Source organism: Phyllopteryx taeniolatus, chromosome 1 (genome assembly GCF_024500385.1).
Source record: "Phyllopteryx taeniolatus isolate TA_2022b chromosome 1, UOR_Ptae_1.2, whole genome shotgun sequence".
NCBI classification, from domain to species: domain Eukaryota; kingdom Metazoa; phylum Chordata; class Actinopteri; order Syngnathiformes; family Syngnathidae; genus Phyllopteryx; species Phyllopteryx taeniolatus.
In genome coordinates, this window is record NC_084502.1 from 5,531,578 (window position 1) to 5,554,136 (window position 22,559).

The 22,559-nt window shown below is 43.5% G+C and overlaps 2 protein-coding genes across 5 annotated transcripts; one reads left to right on the forward strand and one right to left on the reverse strand.

Annotated features, from left to right (window-relative positions):
* The first annotated feature begins 87 nt into the window (after window positions 1-87).
* On the forward strand, window positions 88-17,970 carry LOC133474226 (transcription factor E3-like). 3 transcript variants are annotated; one of them, XM_061765700.1, is made up of 11 exons: window positions 88-306; window positions 4,891-4,989; window positions 6,370-6,441; window positions 6,502-6,667; window positions 8,605-8,775; window positions 9,159-9,257; window positions 12,700-12,823; window positions 14,592-14,648; window positions 14,729-14,804; window positions 14,888-15,035; window positions 15,206-17,970. In XM_061765700.1, exons 1-11 carry the CDS (start codon window positions 194-196, stop codon window positions 15,533-15,535), a joined length of 1,455 nt encoding a protein of 484 aa, XP_061621684.1. In that variant the 5' UTR covers window positions 88-193; the 3' UTR covers window positions 15,536-17,970. The 3 variants fall into 3 exon arrangements, with proteins under 3 accessions (XP_061621684.1, XP_061621700.1, XP_061621692.1); XM_061765716.1 differs by lacking the exon at window positions 88-306 and adding an exon at window positions 2,684-2,700 and having other exon boundaries at window positions 4,891-6,174; window positions 6,262-6,441; XM_061765708.1 differs by lacking the exon at window positions 88-306 and adding an exon at window positions 2,684-2,700 and having other exon boundaries at window positions 4,891-6,441.
* zgc:113363 (uncharacterized protein LOC791449 homolog) lies at window positions 17,873-22,308 on the reverse strand. Of its 2 annotated transcripts, none has more exons than XM_061765728.1 (4): window positions 22,210-22,308; window positions 20,710-20,821; window positions 20,440-20,634; window positions 17,873-19,149 (listed from the first exon to the last, which is right to left on the reverse strand). In XM_061765728.1, the coding sequence occupies exons 2-4, from the start codon at window positions 20,819-20,821 to the stop codon at window positions 18,884-18,886; spliced, it is 573 nt and encodes a 190-aa protein (XP_061621712.1). In that variant the 5' UTR covers window positions 22,210-22,308; the 3' UTR covers window positions 17,873-18,883. The 2 variants fall into 2 exon arrangements, with proteins under 2 accessions (XP_061621712.1, XP_061621720.1); XM_061765736.1 differs by having other exon boundaries at window positions 19,011-19,689.
* Window positions 22,309-22,559: the final 251 nt, after the last annotated feature.

The window sequence follows — 22,559 nt, forward strand, 5'->3', positions numbered from 1 at the left end:
ACTGCTACTCCTGTTTGTGTTTTTTGAACAGTGTAGTCAAAGCGACCAAGCTGTGTGTTTCATGTCTACGCTCGCAGCTGCGTATGTATGTGTGTGCGGTGTGGGTGCGGTGGCTGCTGGGTAATCGGGCGCATTTCCTCCGTGTTCATCTCGGTCGGCCTGGCAGCTCCGTATCTTCGGTACCGCTGGAGAAATGTCCTCCGTTAGTCCGGACCGGGAAACGAGCGCAGGCCAGGGCCGGAGTGGGCTCGAGCCGCACACCGTTTTTGTCATCCTGGACTCGGCTGAAAGTCTTAACGTGATTCGGTGAGTCACCGTTATTTGGTCTTCTGGCTTTACTTTGTTTTCCATTGGCTACTCAGGCGCACCCGGAAGTCGTATTGATTAGCATATAATGTTTCGTGTTTAGAGGGTGCAGATGGCCCCCAAAATGTTGAACGTCGTTATTGTTTTGTTGCCGAAGTAAAGTGTTGAAGATGAACTTTCAGGCGACTCGAAACTGCCCTTCTTTTCGTCACTCTGAACTATCTTAGGAGGAAGTGAACTTGGAAACGTTATAGCTGTGAACGGAGTTGAAGTTACCTTAAAGGAGAAGGGATTTAAGTGGGTGATGTAACAGTTTATGTGCTCAGAAATTTGGCGCCGAAGTAAAGTGTTAAGTGTTAAATATCAGCCAACTCGGAACTGCTCTTTTATATGTCACTCTGAACTGGCTCAGCATTAAATGAACTTTAATATTCTTTCACTTATGGACGAAATTCAGGTTCCCCCCAAAGAAACGGAAGTGAGGGATTTAATCTAATCATTGCAATTAAAGCTTGCAATTTAAAACCCGCTAGCAAGATTTGAATGTAGCCCCACTAACCCACCCCCACCCCCCCTCCTCCTCTCACTAATCCCCCCCCCCCCCCCTTTTCCACAATAATTCTGCTAAATAAGGCCATGGATGGGGAATATCTTGCTTCTCCAAATCTGTTGGTGTCATTGTTCTTGCCCCTGTTTTTGCCACTTTATAAGACCCTAAGCTCTCAATCAGTCGAGATCTCACCTGTGGTTGGTTGACTTTACCTCCTTATATTGACTTCTTCGTTTTACGACGGCGGCACGGTGGACGACCGGTTAGACCGTCTGCCTCCCAGTTCTGAGGTACCGGGGTTCAAATCCCCGGCCCCGCCCGTGTGGAGTTTGCATGTTCTCCCCGTGCCTGCGTGGGTTTTCTCCGGGCACTCGGGTTTCCTCCCACATCCCCAAAACATGCATGGTAGGTTGATTGACAACTCTAAATTGCCCGCAGGTGTGAATGTGAGTGCGAATGGTTGTTTGTTTGTATGTGCCCTGCTATTGGCTGATTAAATTACTTTAATTGGATTTATTCCGTACTGAATGAAAAAAACACATTCTCTTTTTACTTCCGTGTTATGCGGCGCGGTTCCGTCTCGCTGGCGAAGATGTATGCTCGCTACAGAAGTTAATTTCAGATTTGAAGAGAGCTATATTTTCCAAATGGATTTTAATGGCATCCACAAATCTCAGGAAACTCCATGCTCCATGATTTACAGCCAGTCTCAGACTTAATTAATCTCTCCTCATTGGCGGTTGCGCAGACGTTCGGCAGAAGTAAATACCGTAGAATCCGCATACCTTTAAAGTCCGCGAGCCAGGCATGCAAAAAAAACAACAACAAACTGAGAATATGGCCCTAAATAATTAAGCACCTTCTGTAGAACAATACATTCATAACACTCTGATTTCCACTGAATTTACCGAACCATTCTCATAAAGAGAGAATGCATTAGTGAAAATTGCACAGCCTCCGTTGAGCTAGAATAAAATGACTGTAAAAAAGCGTAAAGTGGCCTGATATTGAAATGCACAATGGCAACACTGAACACAACAAAAATCTGTCAAATATTATTCTTGCCAGAGAGCTTTTTTGTTGCACACAAAATGGAAAGGGAGTCAAAGGGATTTGGAGAAAAAGTCCAAATCCTCTGATAATCAGTCAGATGTGAATACTTTCGGATTTTGTTAGTCCTCCATGAAATCCAACAAATTATCTTTGTGTTTTAAGCAAAACAAGGCATTCGTGGAAATTAGATTACGGACAAGTGATGAACATTTTGTCCTGTTTTCAGTCATTCCCAAACTTAAGAAAGTGCCGGGGCCCGATTTACAATCCTCTGAAGCCCAACAAAACCTTGAATCGCAACTCTGATCAACACACGAGGCTTCTTATTGCTGTTACTGTTGAATTTCACCCTCTTTTAACATTAAAAGCGCCCATGATTATGCCTTTGACTTTTTTGATCAATTCATAACTTTTGATTTGAAACGGCTATTCCACGGAGTCAAGACGGTTGATGGAATTTTCACAATAATGACCAACTCACTCCACATTATCGTTTAATTTGTCATACATTGTCAAGATGTAACAGTTTGACTCAACTTACTTGACTTGCTGAACATGTGATGAGCTCTGCGATGCATTCTAGAGTAGCTCTGAAATGCGTAAAATGACATGATCGAAAGGAATGTCATTGTTTTAATGGCTGTAAAATTGTGTGTGTTTGGGTGAGGGGGAGCTGGGGGCGACGTAATCGGGGGTGCAGCGGCCCGGTTTCCCTTCCCGCGTGTCCAGTTGCAATAAGTCAAAGTAAGCCGCCCCACAACAACACTCCGACCCCAGTGACGATAATTGAGGTATTTTTTTCAAATGTCTTTATGTCGTGCCTTTGTTTCTGCGCTGACTGATTTGATGTGTGTGCAGGTTTCGAGTCACGTTCGGAGTTTGTTATTACTTTGAACGAAAAACGCTGATTGCCCGATGCTTCTTTGTCTGCTGGGCACTGCCCGCTGCCCATTGGAGGTTCTGTTTGCAAGGGGTGTCGGCGCCGTTTTATTTATTCGAGCGATAGAGCGATAGACCGTCTTTTTCAGGGCCGATATTTGGAGCCAATATTTATTTGCTGTCATAATTTTGAATAATGCAAACGCCTTTGAAGAAGAATCATCTTTTATTGTCATGAACGTGCATGCGTGCGCACGAAATGTGTTCTCTGCATTTAACCCATCACAGCGAACACATACACATGTTAGTGGAACACACCGGAGCAGGGGGCAGCCGAAGCGCCCGGGGAGCATTTCTCGCTCAAGGACACCACAGCCGTGAGTCCGGGGGATGTTGGCGGATGGTCCAGTCGGGGTTTTGAACCGAGGTGCCCCACGGTGGCAGGCGATGATCTTAACCATTGGGCCACGGCTGCCCAAGCCTTTAAGCGTATGTTTATTGAACAGCTTGAAAGATTTGCAACATGTTAGGTTTTTCATTTGTATTTTTAATCTTAGACAATAGACACCTTTGTTTCAAAATTCGAACATCATATGCAGGGAGTTCCCAGGCTCGTAAATCAAGTTTTCCAAAATGTTCAATGTTCAAATGTTCATCTTTCACTTATCTTTTGTTTTAAGTTGAAACAAAAACAAAAAGTGCAGGGTTTTTCCCCAGGATCAGCGGCATCTCTTATAAAGTTAACTGAAAACGTAAATAAATAGTTTCCAGACGTTTACCCAGTTTTAAATTGATTTATTTGTGATTCAAAATAAAAGGCTGATTATTATTAGTATTATTATTATTATTATTATTATGTGTTTGCATACTGAATATAGTTTTCAAGCATTTTGTGAGTATGCGACAGCGATGATATCGTTGCATTTTCTTGTCCAGAAGGGTTTCCGACCACTGGGCCCTGACTGCACAGAAATGGTCAAACATTTATTGATTTATTTATTTTTTAAATGTCAGTAGAGTTACACAACACAACACAACAACAAAAAAGGACCAAAACATTTTCTTTCAAAGGACTTACACACACACACACAAATGCAGTGTATCAAAGGAAAGTGACAGGAATGATGATTTCCTGCTCTCAAGAATGCAGTGGTGTCAATTCTCATGGAAACTTTGTGGTGGGGGGCGGGGGGGGGGGTTGGTTGGTTGTGGCGACGACGACGACATGTGTGAAGTGACTCAGCAGAAATGCACACATTCGTTGGATTTTTGTTTTGTTTTGGGGGATTTAGACGGGGGGCAGGATTTAGGAAGAGGATGAAAACAGTCATGCAAGAGCAGGCATTATTGCGCATACGTCGGACCGTTGGGTCAACCAGGGGTGGGCAAAGGATGGACTGAGGGCCACATACGGCCCACTCAGTTCTTTAATCCGGCCCACCTGTTATTGACATGATCAAGATTCCCTTTATTATGTCACTGTTTTCTTTTCCCCTAAAATTGGTCAATGATTGAAAATGTATTTATTCATTTTTGTTTTTACATGTTATTCATTATGTCAACAGATTATTAGTTAGTGGATTTATTGCGAGTCATTCATTTATGCATTTTGATCCATTTTTATTTATACTATCAAATAATTGGGTAATAATTTTGAATAATATAATGAAAAATGTGATTGTTTTATTTCACAATTTACATTTTTGAAATATTTGATTCATTAATCTCATGAAATAATCGGTTCATTTAGTTATTGTCAATACCATTTTTAAAAGTAAGATGAACAATGTTACATAAGTGAAATGTTTGTATTTGATTCAATTCTTGAATAATAGGGATGTAACGATACACAAGATTAAGAGATCAATTCGTATCTTGATATCTGACCTATTATGTGACCCCGATCCCATGATATTCAATATATATTCAATATACTCTTTGCCTGCAGACCCCTGACGGGCCGTATGTTTGACACCCCTGTCTTTGGGTATCGCCATTTCCGGTTTCGATAGGCAATTTTAAGAGGAGTCTCAATCCCGGTCGGGTTCCTTCGGCGTGAAATAGGAGGCTTCTGATTGGTTGTGTTTGTGGTGTGCACTCAGGGTGGAGTCTGGCATCGTCGCCGACATCGAGGTGGACACCCTGCTGCCGTCAGATTGCGACACCTTCTACGAGATCAAGAGTCAGCCCATCCGCAGCAGGTGACGCCGTAGCCGACGTGGTGTCCTACTCATGGCCCTGGGGCCAGATCCGGCCCGCCGCATCATTTCATGTGGCCCGCGAAAGCAAACCATATGCTAAAATACCAGAACTGCAGATTGAGATATTGCAAGCATTGTTTGTCTTTTTTACCAATCCCCCTTTAAAATACATTGAAAAAAGTATGACTGAATCAGTGGATCAAATATTTTTTACTGACTTCTAATTTCAAAACTAGCTGTATGTTCATTTGTTGTAACTACGCAATAATATTTGGGGATCATACATTTCTATGGGTTCATAGTAAGGATGTTCAATACCACTTGCTTTGGGAATGAAGTATTCACTCCTAAGCTCCTATCGGTACCGATACGACGAGTACTTTTGATATATCAAATTTCAGTTCACACAATGACAGATCATTGTGAAAACAGATCTTTCTTTCTGACCCACGTCGTGATTCACCGATGTGTCAAAGGTCACAGTGTCGTGCCAACTACTGCCGAGTAGGACTTTATGTCAGATTATTATTGTTGTGCTCCAAGTATCTGGGGCTGGTATCGGCAGCCTTCGCAACTACCCTCTACCCCCGATGCCGACACGCTGTGTCGGTGCTCGCCCGTCCGTCCCTCGTTCAGTCATCACGCCCCTCAAAGGTAAACCATACCTACGATGTGGCCCTTTTCATCTTTAAATGGCATGCTTATTCAGTATATTTATCTGTCCATCCGTTCTGTCCTATAGCGCATGAGCTGGAGTGAGCCTATTTATTCCTTCCAAAAAATCTGTAAATTGATATATGATTTTAAACCGTAGCATTATGCAGAGTTTGAACAGTAACCATGCACTTGAATATAGAAAAAATACAAATGACTTCAATAACGAGTCAATGTAATGTATTGCACCTAAGTTAAATAAAAAAGGTTACCTCATAAAAAAGATTTCTTAAAGATGGCACGTAAATGTCTTCAAGCTTAAAAGTGAAATACAACCGAACGGTACTTTGGCTGTAACCCTGCCGTTTGACATCTGCCGGGGGCGCCTCCGTCACGGCCGAGGACGAGATCATCATCGGAGGGCGAGTTCGCCAACGACATCGTTGACGTCGTTCACGTCGCGTATGGTCGTCGCAAAGATGAAGCCGTGCAAATCTACGTAGACGCGTGAAACTGCGGATGGCTCATGAAGTCAGTTAGGGTTCCTTTGTTGATTTGAACAACTGCAATGAATGAACCTTTATGCAATATTCTAATCTGTTGAGATGAACCTTTAAGGGCAACTGCATGCAAGAGAAGTGCTAGGGTCCCCCATTGGTTGCTGTCGCACTAAGCGGAATGTTGCAAAAAGAAGACATTGGAGTACGGTGATGTCTCTCTCCTCAGTGCTTCTGCGTGCGACTCCTCTTCCTCCTCCTTGTCGTCGTCTTCCTCCGTGCCGGTGACCATGTCCTCCAGGTAAGCGTCTGGCTTCCCTCCCGGCCCGGCCGCGGCCGCTGACGCCGCTCTGCCCCGCAGGGTCCTGATGCGTCAGGATCTGATGCGTCAGCAGGCTCTGGAGGAGGAGCAGAAGGAGGCGCAGCAACAGCTCCTGCGTCCGCCCGCCGCCTCGTCGTCCTCCCCCGTCTGCGTCAGCGCGTCCCCCTGCGGACCTCCCGCTCAGGTCCCTGTAGAGGTGTTGAAGGTACGAGGCAGAGGTGGGGAACTTAAGACTACCAGCCAAATGTTTGGACACCGTTTCCCATTCAATCGCGTTTGAAAGTGTGTCCGAATGTTCGACTGGTACCGTAGGTGGCCAGCTTTAAGACGTGGTCTGAACTCCACTTGCTTGTTTACATTTTCCATGTGTTTTTTTTTAGCAAATTATTTTTTGTGCAGTGGCTCATGGAGGGTGGAGCGGTCCCTCAGCTCAATGAACAGGAGACTTTTTAGATTGGCGCTTCACTTGATTTGGAAGGTTAAAACTTGTTCTGATTGCTAAGATTCAAGATCGTAGCTTTTTTATCATCTTTCTGTAGCTCACGGACATTGTCTTGAGACTCAGGACTTAAGTTTCCTTGCTTTGTGTCCTAAGGTTTTTCGATGGGTGCTTCACTTTTCTCGCAAGAAGCTCTCGTCTTTGTTTCTTCTTTCTGTATGTTTGGTTTGTGAGTGACATTGTCTTGAGATTCGGAAATTGTTTCTTCCTTTTGTGTCCTGAAGCTTCTTTCTCCATGGGACCTTGTAACCCAATTCTATGTGACATCGCCTTAAAAGACGTTTGCTAATAAAGCTCAGAAATGTAACACTTTTGGATTCAAGAATTGTTGTAGATAAAATCTTGATCAAAGTTTGCAACGCAAAAGATGAGAGACACGACGACTATGACATCTGACTTCATCTGTCACTATAAGACCCACAAAGACGAGTACCGTAATGTTTCGTGTATAATGTGCATTCCCCCCCAAAAACAAATGTCAAAAGTCAATAGTACACGTTATATATAAATAGGTATAGGGGAAAAATGAAAAAGACTTTCCCATTTTATAAATGTATGCCGCCATCTAGAGGTTATGAAAAAGCTTTACACTTGAATTCCAATGTCACCGCCACCTAGAGGTTATGAGAAAGGTGTACACTTTCATTCTAATATGCCGCCACCGAGAGCTTCTGAAAACGGTGTAGCCCATTCCAATATGACAGGGGTACGTAGGACTGCATATCATTTAGTAAGTAAGTAAGTAAGCAAATATACCCTAGCAGAATTTGTGAAATATTGTTTTTTTTTTTAAATATGACTGAACAACAACCATCATTCATTTCTTTATGGTTATGCTTTGTTTAATGATAATGCTTTTCTGAAATGTTTGACAGTTTAATTTGAATCCCATTAAAATCCAATTAAATGTGTTTTGCCTAGCCCTTCATGTTTTCTTACAAGAATTGTACCCATCTTATAAATTCAAACATATGAGCACAACTGTGTTTTTTCGCATTGACTAAATAAAAGTAAGGGTGTCAATTTCAAAATAAGAGCAAGTAAATCAAAAAATGTTCAAATAAAGTGCTTAACTTCAGAATAGTTCTTTGAAAAAATACTTGGTTTTGATCATATGGGTAGGAGCAAAATCACGCATTGGAAAAATGCATTATACATGGGTAGAAGGGTTTTTTTGCTCAACTTTGGAGGTGCGCATTATACATGGTTGTGCATTATACCCGAGAAATTACAGTAAACCACGTTAACTTCACAGATTAGCTTTCGAGGTTGTAGGTTATGCATTAACTAAGTTTCATTTGTCTTAATTGAGAAGAAAATAAAGTAATAGAAAAGACTTTATTGTGACCATAAAAGAACTATGTGCTTGTGAATGTGTTACTTACTACAGCCAACTAACGCAAATACAGATGCTGAGTGCGACTACGTTGTGTGTGAGCAAGATTGTATGACTTGACCTTTGTCTTGTTTAACCTAAGAAATGACTTGACTTGACTTGCTTGAAATTTAGTGGGTCTCGAGTTGACTTGCTTGTTTTTTCTTGAAACACGAGACTTGCACCCCTGGTATGAGGCGCGTCCTTGCTGTCGTTGTCTTTCCCACACCACATATGCACAGCATGCTGACCTCTCGCCACCCATCAGGTGCAAACCCACCTGGAAAACCCAACCAGGTACCACATCCAGCAGGCTCAGAAGCAGCAGGTCCGACAGTACCTCTCCTCCGCCGTGAGACCCGCCGGTCGTGACGCTTCCGGGCCGTCATCGGGTTCCTCCCCCGGCAGGCAGCATGCGCTCAGTAGCCCCAAAGCGGAGGTAATACCGAGCGGACGGAGCGTGTGCATTTGTTCGTGCTCAAATGTCATCACAATTTACAAAATGTTCCAAAAAAAGAATGCAAAAGACACAGGCTTGGTCTTTGAAAGACACTCGTCCCTGCAAACTCACCTACGAGTGCATGCATGTCAGCACGAGTGTATTTCGACATGTATATGCGGACTACGAACAGGTTGAGTATGATCGTGAGGCCTTGCTGCTAAACTGTATTTGGAGCTACGATTGACTAAAAAAAAAAAAGAACGTGTGTGTGTGTGTTTCATATCCAACTTGATGAGTCTTCTGTCTGAAAAAGTTCACGGTCCACACTCTGCATAATTTAACAACAAAGGATTCAAATCCCCTCTGATTGGTTCTTTTAGATGGAGGAGACGGTCATTGACGACATCATCAGCCTGGAGTCCAGCCTAAATGACGACTTCCTGACGCTGCTCGACTCGCGGAATCAGCTCGCCGCCACGGTAACGCCCGGCACCCTCATCGCGTATGCTTCATGTGATTGTGAGTGAGTGTGTGTGTGTGTTTGACAGTTTGTGTGTGTCTGTGTATAACAGAGAGAGAGAGAAAATGTAAGTGTGTGTGTGTGTGTGAATGAGTGTGAAAGTGTGAGAAGTGTGATACAGTGAAAGTGTGAGTATGTGTGTGAGAGAACAGTCTGTTTTTGACAGTGTGTATGTACAGTGTGTGTGTAAGTGTATGTCTGTGAGAATGTGTTTTAAAGTGCATTTGTGAGTGTCTGTGTGAGAAGAGTGTGTTCGACAGTGTAGGTGTTTGTGGAAGTGTGTGTGTGTGTGTGAGTGAGTGCATGTGTGAGACTGTTTATGAGAGTGTGTTTAAGAGCGTGTGTGTGTGTTTGTGAGAGAGAAGTGTTTATGAGTGTATTTGAGAGTGAGAGTGTGTGTTTATGAATGCGTGTTTGAGAGTGTGTTTGTGAGTCTGGGTGATAGTGTGTGTGTGTGCGAAAGCAATTCTGAGGGTGAGGCAGAAAAAAATCGATGAGGCAGCTTTTTTTTGTTTTTTTTTGTTTTTGCCACTATTCTTCTTTTGTGTTGCTTCCGCAGACCTCGCTCCTTCCCCTTCCTGGGCATATGTGCCTTTTTTGTGCGCGTGTGTGTGCTAATGAAATGTGTGGGTTTTCTTCTCAAGGGACATTTCCTTATTTTTTCACAGTGGCTAAAGAGCAACCGATTGAAGCAGTACAGCTGCTGCCGATGCATGTGTGTGATTGTGTGTGGGCGCGTGTGTGCTAGCACGGTGAATGCGCGTGTGTGTGTTGGTGCTACACGATGAGGATTTTAGTTTTCCTGCAGGAACATGACAAGGAGAGACTTAAAGCGGAGGTAAAAAAACAAAGTTTCTCTTTTTTTTTTTTAAACTTAGACGCAGCAGCCAAGGAAGCAGAAGTTTATCCTTTCAAACACGAAGTGAAATTGCTCTTACTTTAATTGGAAGTTAATGACGTTTGCTGTTGATTCTCTGAAGTTAGCATTTAGCGTTGTCATACGCTAGCTCGGGTCCAAGAAAGTTGTTACTGAAATGTGATTTGAACGGGACGTACAATGGAAAACTGGCTTTTGACAGTGCCCCCGTCTCAAATGCGTATCTTTTTGCACAGTTTCCCCACTTCAATATTTCATATTTAAGATCAGCTTCTCCTCACTAGGATCGCGGGCTGCTGGAGCCTATCCCCGCTATCTTCGGGCGGGAATTCAGCAAAAATGGAGGGTTTTAGAGCGTGAACTGCCTTTTTAAGGTCACGCCACTGCATTTCAATCGGATTCAAGTCCGGACTTTGACGAGTCCACTCCAAAACCTTCATTTAGTTTTTTTAAGCCATTCAGAAGTTGACTTGCTGGTCTGCATTTTCAAAAAGCATTTTAAGTTCACTTGGGTTATTGTTTGATGATCTTTAACATTAAAGTGGGGAAGCTGCCAAAATATACGAATTTGAGAATGGGGCCAATATGTTTTCACGGCCGTGTGTGTGTGTACCTGTACGTGTACGTACACAATAGAAGAGACCCCGATCTAATGGGTATTGGATAAAACTGACCTGAAAGTCTGTTAGTTCCTGAATTGGCCGCTGTTGTTTACTGGCGCAGGAAGAGAATGGGACTGAAGCATTTCCGGGTCACAGAAATACAATATGACTAGATCCAATTCCAAAGGACGTGCCTACGTGGCGGCCATGTTGAATGTGGGGCATTGACGTGGCGCCCGTGCCATGATCTATTGTCTATTGTGCGTAGACTTGCAGCGCAGAAAGAGAGCGAGAGCGGCACGGCGGCAGTGTTGACTCTGAGGAATACAAAACACCAGGCTCTGGAGTCTGGAACATACTGTGTTTGGTGTAGTAAAAAAAAAAAAAAAAATGGTCAAGCCGTTCGCCTTTGGAAAAGGATTTGGAACGAGGAAGCACACTAATTCCTCGCGGTTCATGAAAGCAACTCGCCTGCAATGAGTACTGTATATCAACATTGTCACCATAACCGAGCACCCCGGCATGGTAAGTTTGGATCCATTGTGGCCATGAAAAACAAGAATTTAGTACTGCACAGTAATACGGGTGCATCAATGTAACGGACAATTAGCTATATCAGCTATATATCTGCGGCGGCGAAAGTTTCCTTGGAGTCGGGTGTTCAATGCCTTAGGTGATTTGGGAATGGGGCTGTGTTGACAGTACGATGGCAGTATAAGGTGGGATACCAACTTGGAACGATGCCGAATGATGAAAAGAGCCGTTGCAAGCCAGCCGGGATTGTGCTATTAACTGGCTAGATAAATGGATCTGACCCATGTGTAGCTTTTCGTGACTGAACGTTTAGCAACTCTGTCTGGTTTTGCAGGCGGCACGAGAGCGAAATGACGTAAAAGCGGCGGCCCCCAAACCTCAGCAGATACAGTGTTTGATCAACATATTTTTTCGGGAAATGCTTTGTCGATTTAAGTAAAAGACGTGCACGTTGAAAATATGACAGACATTTTTGACATCTTGGGTTTAGTTATCTTTTCAAGTGAGATGACAACATTAGCTTCTGAAAATATACCTATGATTCTGGATCCTTGGGGTATTTTGATGAAAACATTTCACGGTGTTATTAAGGCACCTGGGAATTGTTTTACATGTATGCAATATCTAATATGACTCCTTTTTGAAATATGTCCGAAAAAGTCGGAGGGCTGAATGAATGTGTTTTGTCATCTTGTCTTGCTGTTGGCTCAGCAGATCCCTGAAGTTCACTGTTTCGCGGAGCTCGTTAGTAGGGCTGCACAATAATCGCATTTTAATGATGATCGGGATTTTGGCTGCCACAATGAAATGAACCTGCCTTGACTTCAACTTTTCAGCTGGCCTGACCTTCATGAAAAAATACATAGAGCGGGAAATCACAGCTGTCGACTTCTTTGCAGTTTGTGACCGACCGATAGTCAAGCAGAGCAACGAAGACGTACCGTCCTCGACAATTCACAATGTCGACGACGGGGATTTTGAAATGAAAAGTCATTGCTTGCAGCCTAATGTGATTGCGTTTTAGGCATGACCTGTATTTGCTTGCATTAAGTTGCAATTTGTGATTGCACATTTATTCAGTTAGCCCTCGCGTAAGTAGAATTTTTTTGGGTACATTTATTTTTTTACATTATTACAGTACATATCATTTCTTTTTTTATTTAAAGATTCAATTTGAACTGGAAACTGTTACATATTGTTTGTTAAACATTAGTGCAATAAAAATAAAGATTTTTCCCTAACATGAAGAATAATCGTGATCACAATATTGATCCAAATAATTATGCAGCCCTCCTCGTTAGGGTTAGCATGTTAGCTAAGCACACTGTTGGAGTTGATTATTTCTGATAGTTGACGCTCACGCGGTGGTGGCTCATTGCTTGTTGCAGCTGCCGGCGGCAGCGGGAAACATGCTGGATCTCTACGGGGAGAGCGGGGACAAGGCCACGCCCGCCATTGCCGTTAGCAACAGCTGTCCGGCCGACCTGCTCGCCGTCAAACGAGGGCTGAATAGTGAGTTGCTGCGCTTTGGCGTTTCCATGTTTACCAGAGAGTGATGATGTAAAACAGGGGGGGCCAGAATAAAAAAAAAAAAAAAAAGTTGTATATTTCAATAGTAAAATAATAATTCATGCTCATTTCAATTGTATTCTTACAATTCATTTACCAGTTATTTAATACATAATTTTTTAATGTAAATAAATAATTATTTTTATTTACAATAAGTAAGAAATGTATCTAAATACATACATTTTGATTAATAATATATGATACATAATTGCTTACTAAATGAGACAAATGAAATATATTCTTTGAATAGTAAAACATCCACATTTTTCACTTTAAAGAAACTCTGGATAATTCTTGCTCCTTTTCAATTATATTTAATGAACCAATTATTTTTAAATCTATGCATAAAATAATCAATTTTAGATGTATTGGATTAAACTGTGTTATTTAATTATAATTAATAAATGAAAACGTAAAATGTTTATTTTCTGTTTTTAAATGTTATTATTGATAATAAATAAGTTGGTAAATGAATAAGTAACCAATTTTAGGGGGGAAAATGGTTTGGTCAATTTCATATTTTTTTCCCACAAATCGATACTATTGGTCAGTCTCCACGTGTGTTATTTTATTTATTTTTTTTTTACAAATGATTGACCAATATAAAGTGTTGAAAATGGCTTTCCCTCCCTGATGATGCGATGTCAATGGCACAACAAGCGTGGCAGTTTTTTGGTTTCTTGAAAAGTGATAGTTTTGGGGGTGCAAGGTTTGTGCCCGACGCCGGCAACATGTTACAGGACTCGCGATGATGTACGGGCTCTTGTGGACTGCGTTAAAGAACTGAGTGGGCCATTTTGCGACCACGGGAGTCGGAAATTTGCCCAACCCCGATGTGAGGTGAGAGGGTGTCAAATAGTCGACTCGGAACACAGCCTGCAGCCGATTGGCTGCTGACAGCGAGTTAAGACCCTCCCCATCCCCCAACGTGTACAGAGACTGTTCACTTCCTTCACTTTGATAAGTCAGCACAACTGCATCCTCAGGCCCGAATTGGACATTGTCATCACTTCTTACTTCCTGATCAGTGAGTCTCAAAATAACCGCAAAACTTCAAAAGTCCAAGAAATCTCTTCTCATAAGGGACTCTTGGAAGTATAAATGTATGTCTACTCTTTTTTTCAGGAATGACTCATTGTAACATCTGTAAAGATTTTTATGTTCTATTTCTGTGGAATGTGACAATATCTTGTTTTTAATGCTTGGTACAACTAAAGGTATATTCCCTCAAGAGTACGATGAACATGACAAAAATGCAGCCGATTCCATAATATTTGATATCCTATTGTACATGCTCACGCTGATTTTTGTTATCAGGAAAATGGCAGGATAGCAGCTATTAAATTAAACCCTCATGAGCTATTTTTGTTGTCATCATGATATTTTTCCAAACAAATGTACATTTAGTTGTAGCCCAGGCATTAAATCGTCCCCCCCCCCCCCCGGCTGTAAGTTAATGCTGGGGGTGAACTTGCTTGAAAAAAACTGTTTAAAACTTGGTATCAAGAGAAATAAAGCAAATTCCAGAAGGGTAAAAAAATTATTTCACTTTTATTTGCTTTTTCCGTGAGTGGGAAAAATCCATTTAAAAACAGATTTTGTTTAAAAGAAAAACAATTCAAGGTTTTATTTTAAAGCCATATCGCCCAGCCCTAGTTTAAAGCAGGATGTGTACACACCGATAATGATGATGATGATCTCGCTGTTGCAGATGTGGAGACGAAGACGCTGATGAAGGAGCGACAGAAGAAGGACAATCACAACTTGAGTGAGTTCTTCACCAACAATCCAACTGACAACCTCAACCAAGTGAAGCGCGTTGTTAACGAGTTGCTTTTCGTTTTTCAGTCGAGAGGCGGCGACGCTTCAACATCAACGACCGCATCAAAGAACTCGGCGCGCTCGTCCCCAAGACGCCCGACCCGTCAGTGCACACGTCCGCGCGCTCATCATGTTGTCCGTTGCTCGTTGTGCCGCGTGCGCTAACGAGGCCTTGTGATTAAACAGGGACGCCAGGTGGAACAAAGGAAGCATCCTGAAGGCGTCGGTGGATTACATCCGAAGACTTCAGAAGGAACAACAACGAGCTCGTGACATGGAAGAAAGACACAAAAGACTGGAACACACCAACAGAACCCTGATGCTGCGCATACAGGTCAGTGATGCTCACTTGTCAATCTCACATCGGTCCAGCCCATCTCCCGCAACACACCTGTCAGTCATTCACATCGCCACCTCGCCTGCCTATCAAAACACGCCGTCATCCCCGCCCACATTTTGGAGCCGCCATGTAAGCGCACATGATCACCGGTTTGTCATTTTCAGGAGTTGGAGCTTCAGGCAAGCCTCCACGGCGTTCCTTATTCTTGTGTTGACGGCGCCCCGACCGACCCGCGGGTCTTCCTCTCCCCGCCGACGACGGCGTCGGACTCGCTCGGCTTGGCGGAGCTGAACGAGCTTCGCTGCGGGGCCGACGACGACTTCTCTTCGGAACTGATGAACGAAGCGGGGCTGGCGGCGCTGGACCACTTCGGAGACATCCTGATGGACGATGATGGCGGCCTGATGTCGCCCGCGGGCGGCGCCGACCCCCTGTTGTCATGTGGGGCGTCACGTTGCAGCAGCAGAGGGAGTAGCATGGATGACGACCTCTGATCAACCAATCAACAATAAACCACTGCCATCCCCTCTGTCACTATGGTAACCAGGCCACAGCACCCCTGTCACCATGGTAACCTCCCTATTCCCATGACATTGTAACCATGCCATTGTCTGTCGCCAAGGTGACCACATAGTCACCTCTCTCTTTCTCCATGGTAACCAAGCCAACACACACACACACACACACTTCTCTGTCACCATGGTAACAGTGCCCCTCTGTCACCATGGTATTCACGACATTCCCTCTGTGGCCATGGTAACCACACCCTTCCCCTTTGTCACTATAGTGGCTATGCCATTCCTCGCTGTCACCATGGTAACCTTTTGATTAGGGTTGGGCATCGAGAATCAAGAACCGATTGGAACCGTGACTAAAGTTCCGGATCTCCCGGAATCGTTCAAATTAAAAAATTTGGATTGCCGGTTTCGATGCCTAGTCCGCCAACCGCGAAGAAGATTGTGGCGAAACCAATGAAGAAGAAGGCGTCCAAAGAGGTGCTCGTGCTCAACTGCGGCGAACAAAAGTGTGTCTTATGTTTGTTACAATTAATGGCCAGTCGCCTCAGTGCAACACTTGGAATAAGATTATATTGTGCAAAGGAGGCTTTCACGGCGTGTCACGTCTGACGCGCTCCGAGCCTCAGCCCGCACTGCGTGGCGCTTCAGTGAAATCAAGTCTTCGGCAGTTGGGTGAGTGAAACAATAAAATACGTCTATGCCAACATTGAGACAGCTAACAAGATAAACGGCTACTTGCACTTTTGCACTGATGGTTTTTTTAGCGTTTATTTTAGTCTTCAAACCAACGTAAGACCCGATGACAAAAAAAAAACTTCAATTGGGCTAAAACTTCACCGGAGCAACTTTACATCACAATGAATTGGGAGAAAATTCCCATAAACGTTGTCTCACAGTATCACAAACACCAACCGGTGGGTATGGAAAGGAATCAACGTTTTATAGCATTTGGTTCCATCCATTAAAAAAATGCTGAGTTCCAGTGCGTACCTTTCAAAATAAAAGGCTACAAGCTTAAAACAGGAAGTCGAGTTGAAAAAAAAGAAGCAGCAGCAGAATCACCTTTACTGTCAAGTGCATGCACATAAAAAATGTTCTCTGCATTTTACCCATCACAGTGAACACAAACACTTGTTAGCGGAACACACTGAAGCGCCCGGGGAGCAGTTCAGAGTATCAGTGTCTTGCTCAAGGACACCACAGCCGTGAGTCCGGGGGATGTTGGCGGATGGTCCGGTCGGGGTCTTGAACCTAGCTCCCCCACGGTGGCAGGCGATGATCTTAACCATTGGTCCGCGGCTGCCAAAACGTGCACTTATAAACCATTTGATGTGATAAAACAGTCCCAAATAACTATGAAGTCAATTGCGTTAGTTCCACACACATTTGCCTTTTAGTCCATAGGTTTGATATTGATACTGGTTATAAAGAACCCTGAGTCAAACGTTCCTTTTATTTTATGCTGCAAGCTGCTAAGAAAATGGATGTTCATAATTTGGACACCCTTGAAACCATGCAAACTTTTCTGACCCAACCCCCTAAAAGAATTGTAATCGAGAATCGTTCTGAGTTGAAATAAGGAACCGGAATCACTCCAATTCAAATGATCCCCAACCCTTTATGTAATCACCCCTCTATACATTTCAAACGATGAATATCATCCTTCATAGCTACAGCTTCTGTAGCTACATTAGCAACAAAATACTATGCTATGCAGCTACGCTACCATTGTTGTTTTTGTTAGCTTGGGTTTTAGCTGAACTTGGGCGTCAGTGTGAAAATTGAAAAAATGTTTTTATAATATATATATAATTGGATGTATAATTTTTTTGGAACAATAATTTTCTAATTGGTGGACTTCCACGGCCAGCGCATGAGTGTGAATGTTGTACGTGTGTCAGTTGTCTGATTGACAGGCACTCAGTCCCAGACGAAGGTGGCCAATCGGAGCCATCCGTCACTTGCAAGCTGTGTCCTGACTGGTTGTGAGAATGGAACTCCAAATAGTACTTGTCATTTCAGTTGATTTTTTTTTTTTTTTTCTTTGACATTCTGTTGCTGGTACAAACGTTTTGGGGACCAAACGCCCGTGTCTGTTGTCCCATTTGTGGTTACACTGCTCGTTATGAGTTAGCTGCCTGACGGAAACGCGTGTTAGCTTGTGCTAATGCTATCTAGCTAGTTGCTAACAAACATGTCCGTTAGCGCTGTCCTGTTGAGCGGTCAGAGCCTTTCACAAATATTGTTTGTTTTATTTTTTTTATAATGAAAATAACGGTTACTTTTGCAACAGACGCTTTGCTGTCAGAATCATAAAGGGAGTCGTGTTTATTGTTGTTTACAACCATGTAACATTGTATCATATCTATATATTGAAACTTTATATGGAAATAAAGTGAGAAAACACAAAAGGTCTTGTTTGAATGACCGGTTTCATCATAAAACGTGTGAATAGACATATATTTTCTATAATATTAGCAAAGAAAGAAATAAGACATTTATGCCTCCCTTTTAGTCCCTTGCATCATTGGCATATGCCATCCATCCATTTTCTGAGCTGCTTCTCCTCACTAGGGTCGCGGGCGTGCAGGAGCCTATCCCAGCTGTCATCGCAGGGCACATACAAACAAACAACCATTCACACCTACGGGCAATTTAGAGTCTTCAATTAATCTAGCATGCATGTTTTTTGGGGATGTGGGAGGAAACCGGAGTGCCCGGAGAAAACCCACGGGGATTGAACCCCAGTCCTCAGAACTGTGAGGCAGACGCTCTAACTGGTCGTCCACCGTGTCTGGCATATGCCAAGTATTGCAAAAAAAGAAAATTACTCAAACGAGGCCCACAGGTTGCGTTATTAAAAAATATACCACCGAGAGGCCGGTAATGAGTCACTTGAGGTACTCCCGCGTGTGTGTGTGTGTGTGCGCGTGTGTATTTGGATTTATGTATGTATCTGTTTTATGCGTGCACGAGTATGTGCGTGTGTCTTTGAGGTGGACGGCCCGGGCACAAAGGTTGTCATTTCGGTGACTTCTTGTGTCCTGTTTGAATGTTCCGTAAAGTGAAACCCGCGTGCACACTTCCTCTCCGGAGCTGTCAATCACACCGAGTATCTTTGAGATGCCACAAAACTTGCACAAATGGGCACGTTTAGACAAACAACGAAGCCAGCATCAGGGCACGCACAAAAAATAAAAAAGCCAAGAATGGTTGCCAGTCAATGTTTGGAACCCACAACCTCTGGACTGTGGGGCAAACATGCTAACCACGTGTCACGTTTGGAGCGGCGTCATCTCGTAGTCGTCCTCCGAATGGCCCGTTTTAAGAAGGGAAGCATATGGCGCAACACTCCAGACAAATCTCCAAGCAGTCGGTCGAGCTGCAGCACTCCTCCAGTATCCCACAATCCAACGGGGCCTCACACGCCTCGTCCCGACAGCAGCAGCGGCAGCAGCACGAGCAGCAAGTGTCCACCAACCCGCAGCAGCTGGACACGGGCCCTCCGCGCGTCACGCACCTCTCCGCCGCCCAGCACATGGCCCGAAGCTCGCAGAACAGACACGCCAGCAGGCAGTGAACGCAACAGTCTGTGGAGGACACGAGCTAGTGAACGCCACACAAGGCGGTTTGCAGGGTCGGTGAACGCAACAGTCGGAATAGAGACCGAGTTGATCATTTAAGCCAGGGTTTTCTCTACCGTTTTGCACCAAGTAACACGTAAAAAAAATATAATAATAATAAAAAAGACAGTAGTAGTAGTAGTGTAGTAGGGCGACGTGTTCATCAAATATGCGGCGGAGGTCTCAATATTTACAACACAATAATATGTTGCTAAATGTTGAAAGACGAACAGCTGTGAAAGATGCCAATTGTTTAGAACACATAGATGAACATTGTTGAACATATAAGAACCAGGATGTGCCTGGCATATCCTATGTTGCATTCAGGGTCAGGGTCAGTGTCAGCGTGTGCGTGCATCTTTTTGTGAGTGCCTATGTTCCACAGAGATAAGGTTCGCGTTGAAGGTGTCCCGCTGATAAATGGGTGTGTGTCGATCTTTCCACTTCCTGTCCCTAAATGCAGAAAACACAATAATGTCGAGCAGTCACCATCGAAGGGGAACGACCCTGCAAAGTGAATTCAGAGATTAGTTTCTACATATATGTTTCAATTGCTGAAAACGTGCAAAAACCCACGTTAGACGTTAGAACGACACTGAATTGTTGAGCTGTAAGCATGAAAGACTTTGCTTTCCCACCATTTCAGTCGTTTGCATTGTTTGGGCGCGGCTAAAACAAAGCCCGGGTACGCACTTGGGCTTTTTTGCACGAGTCGGCAATATATACAAGTACTGAGCGCCCGCCTTCATTATTTTTAGACCCGTTTCTACCACGACAGCATGCAGTTAGCTAGCAAGCGACGTGCATCTTCCTTGCATGCTCGATTTCAATTGGTGTTACTCGGGTTACCGTCGAATGTTTTGTAACTATCAGGAAGTACACGCTCAAATGTCCGTCACCTAGCGTGAGCTAAAGGCTTAATAACGTGCGAGTGTGTTTTAAAAATGGGTAACCTTCTCTGAAGTGTCACGTGGACCCACACATGACACAAAACCGATCGCCTGCTTCCGGCCAGCGCCCCTCGTCACGACATGGAAAAGCCGAATCGGATTGCAGCACCAACTGTGGAATTCTTGAAATTCCTTTGAATTATGTTATTACTCTATGTTTATAGAAAGTAGATTATTGAGTGCTATTTCCGCTTATTGCAAAACAGAAAAAAGATTGGGGGGGGGGGGGGGGATCGGCTGCAACGGATGAATGACATTTCCATTCATTTCATTGGGGAGCGATGATTTGATATGTGCAACGACTCACCGTCTCCCGCCACTTCTTCAATGAGGGTGTGGCTTTCGCTGGAGGAGAGACGCTTCTTATTGGTGCACGGCGGAGGAGGGGGAGGAGCCGCTGACAAACTGTCCGTGCCTGGGGCGACATTGGCGATGACATGACAGTGCGACGTGTTTCTTTGGACGTCCACTTGGCTCTGAGTTTCGGGAGTGGCGTGCTGGCCTGCAGGTGAAATCGGCAAATATGCTAAGCTAACGTTCGATACGATTGAGATATTCTTCCCCACAGTAACCTTACCTGCACACTGAAGTAGGCGCGGTCTGCCGGTGGTCGGCTGGCTGGAGATGCACTCTGATTGGTCGGAGTACTCACTAGCTCCGCCTCCGGGGTGTGATGTCACCGCGTCCATCTAGGCCAATCAGAGAGAGAAATTGTTTGGTGAAGAATAACAATGACTCTATGATTATTTTCAACTTCATTCACATTACTCAACTAAACAAGATGTTCAGTCATGAGGAAATGAATGCATGTTAAAACTCTTTAGCGCCCCCTGTTGAACACTGCGACTGCAGACCTGCAGGCTACGTCCGCCTTTTTCTTCTTTATTATCAGCAGCTAATGCTGGGGAGAAACTAATTACATGTAATGAGATGATGTCATTTCATTATAAAAAGTATGTCATTGTAGTCCATTGCATTCCTGGGGAGAAAATGTGCAATGAAAGGAGAGTTGCTTTTGGCAATTTCCATGGTTACAATTTTAGTTACATTTGAAAACTAGCCACAAAAGCTCAGATTTTGTGTGTGCCTATCACTTCCTCCTTCTCAAGCCGACGCATCTGATTGGCTGTTTCTGGTCATGTGCCATCCTGCTGTCATCTCAAACATGACATACTTTTTCAAATATGACCTCGAAGGGCCACCTCGCGGTGCAATCTTGTAGTTTGTCCGAGGTTTTGATAAGGTTGGACTCATAGTTTTAAATACACAAGGAAATGGGCTTTTAAGCAGGTTCATCTTTGTAATAATCTTTTTTTTTTTTTAATGCAACATCCACTTATCTGGGTTGTCACATGAAGCGATATTGTCTAAAGTGTGCGCATTTTTCCTTAGGTCAGCATGGTATCATGTTTTCCACATGCTGTAGACAACAAACATTATGTATTTACATTTCATCATGTTTCGTTCTCACCTTATTGTCTTTGTAAAGAACACGTGGTTAATTTCTAAATAATGATGTATGTTTTAATCCAAATGTTTCGACTCCCGTTGATGCATTCATTCCAATGAAAAGTCACCAAAATGTAAACAAAATGAAATAGGTCTATTACTTTGAGAAAGTACATTTCATTTTCAACGGCGAAACTTGAAATGATTAACTTTGTGACTACATTTCCAAAGTAATCTTCCCAACACTGCTGGCAACATAGTTCTGTGGTAATACGGCAGCTCTGCTTACCGTTGGGCTTTCACATGAGAGCGCGCGGGGACTGTTTATTTTGTTAAGTGATGGCAAAATGGAGAAGCGCGCACTCCCAGTCGCCTTTTCCGAAAAAGGCAGATAAGATCATTCATTTCACACTTGACGGGAACATACACAACTATTTGTATTTAAAACATTGAAAGTCACTTTCACATAATATCTCCTCTTTAACTAAGGTTAACGCTTCGTTATTTCTACATTGGGATTATTTTGGAATGTTTAAGCAACATCCCGTTATTATACAGAGCCATCGTAAAGACAAGTTAGTGCAGTTGCCCATTGAATGATGTTAGTAATATTTGCCCATAAACTAACCTGCTTTGCATTCCTTCCAAGCGTGTGTGCGTGTGCGTGTTCGAGCCTGTGGCTCTATTTCCAGCCGGGTTGGTGGTCGCGTGTGCGCGTGTATCCGTGTGAACGCCCAGCCTCCTCCCACTCCCACTCCCACTCCCACTCTCTTGTCACGCAGGAAGCCCATTTTCAACACTTGGTTTCACTTTTGGTCAATAATTTGTAAAAAAAAAAATAAATAAAATAAAATAGCAGACCCACGTGGGGACTGACCTCTATTATTGAGTCGTGAAAAAAAAAAAGTGAAATTGACCAAATAATGTGGACAAAGCCACAGACGCAGTTCCCGTAAGCGGAGTTGAGTTGTAGTTCTC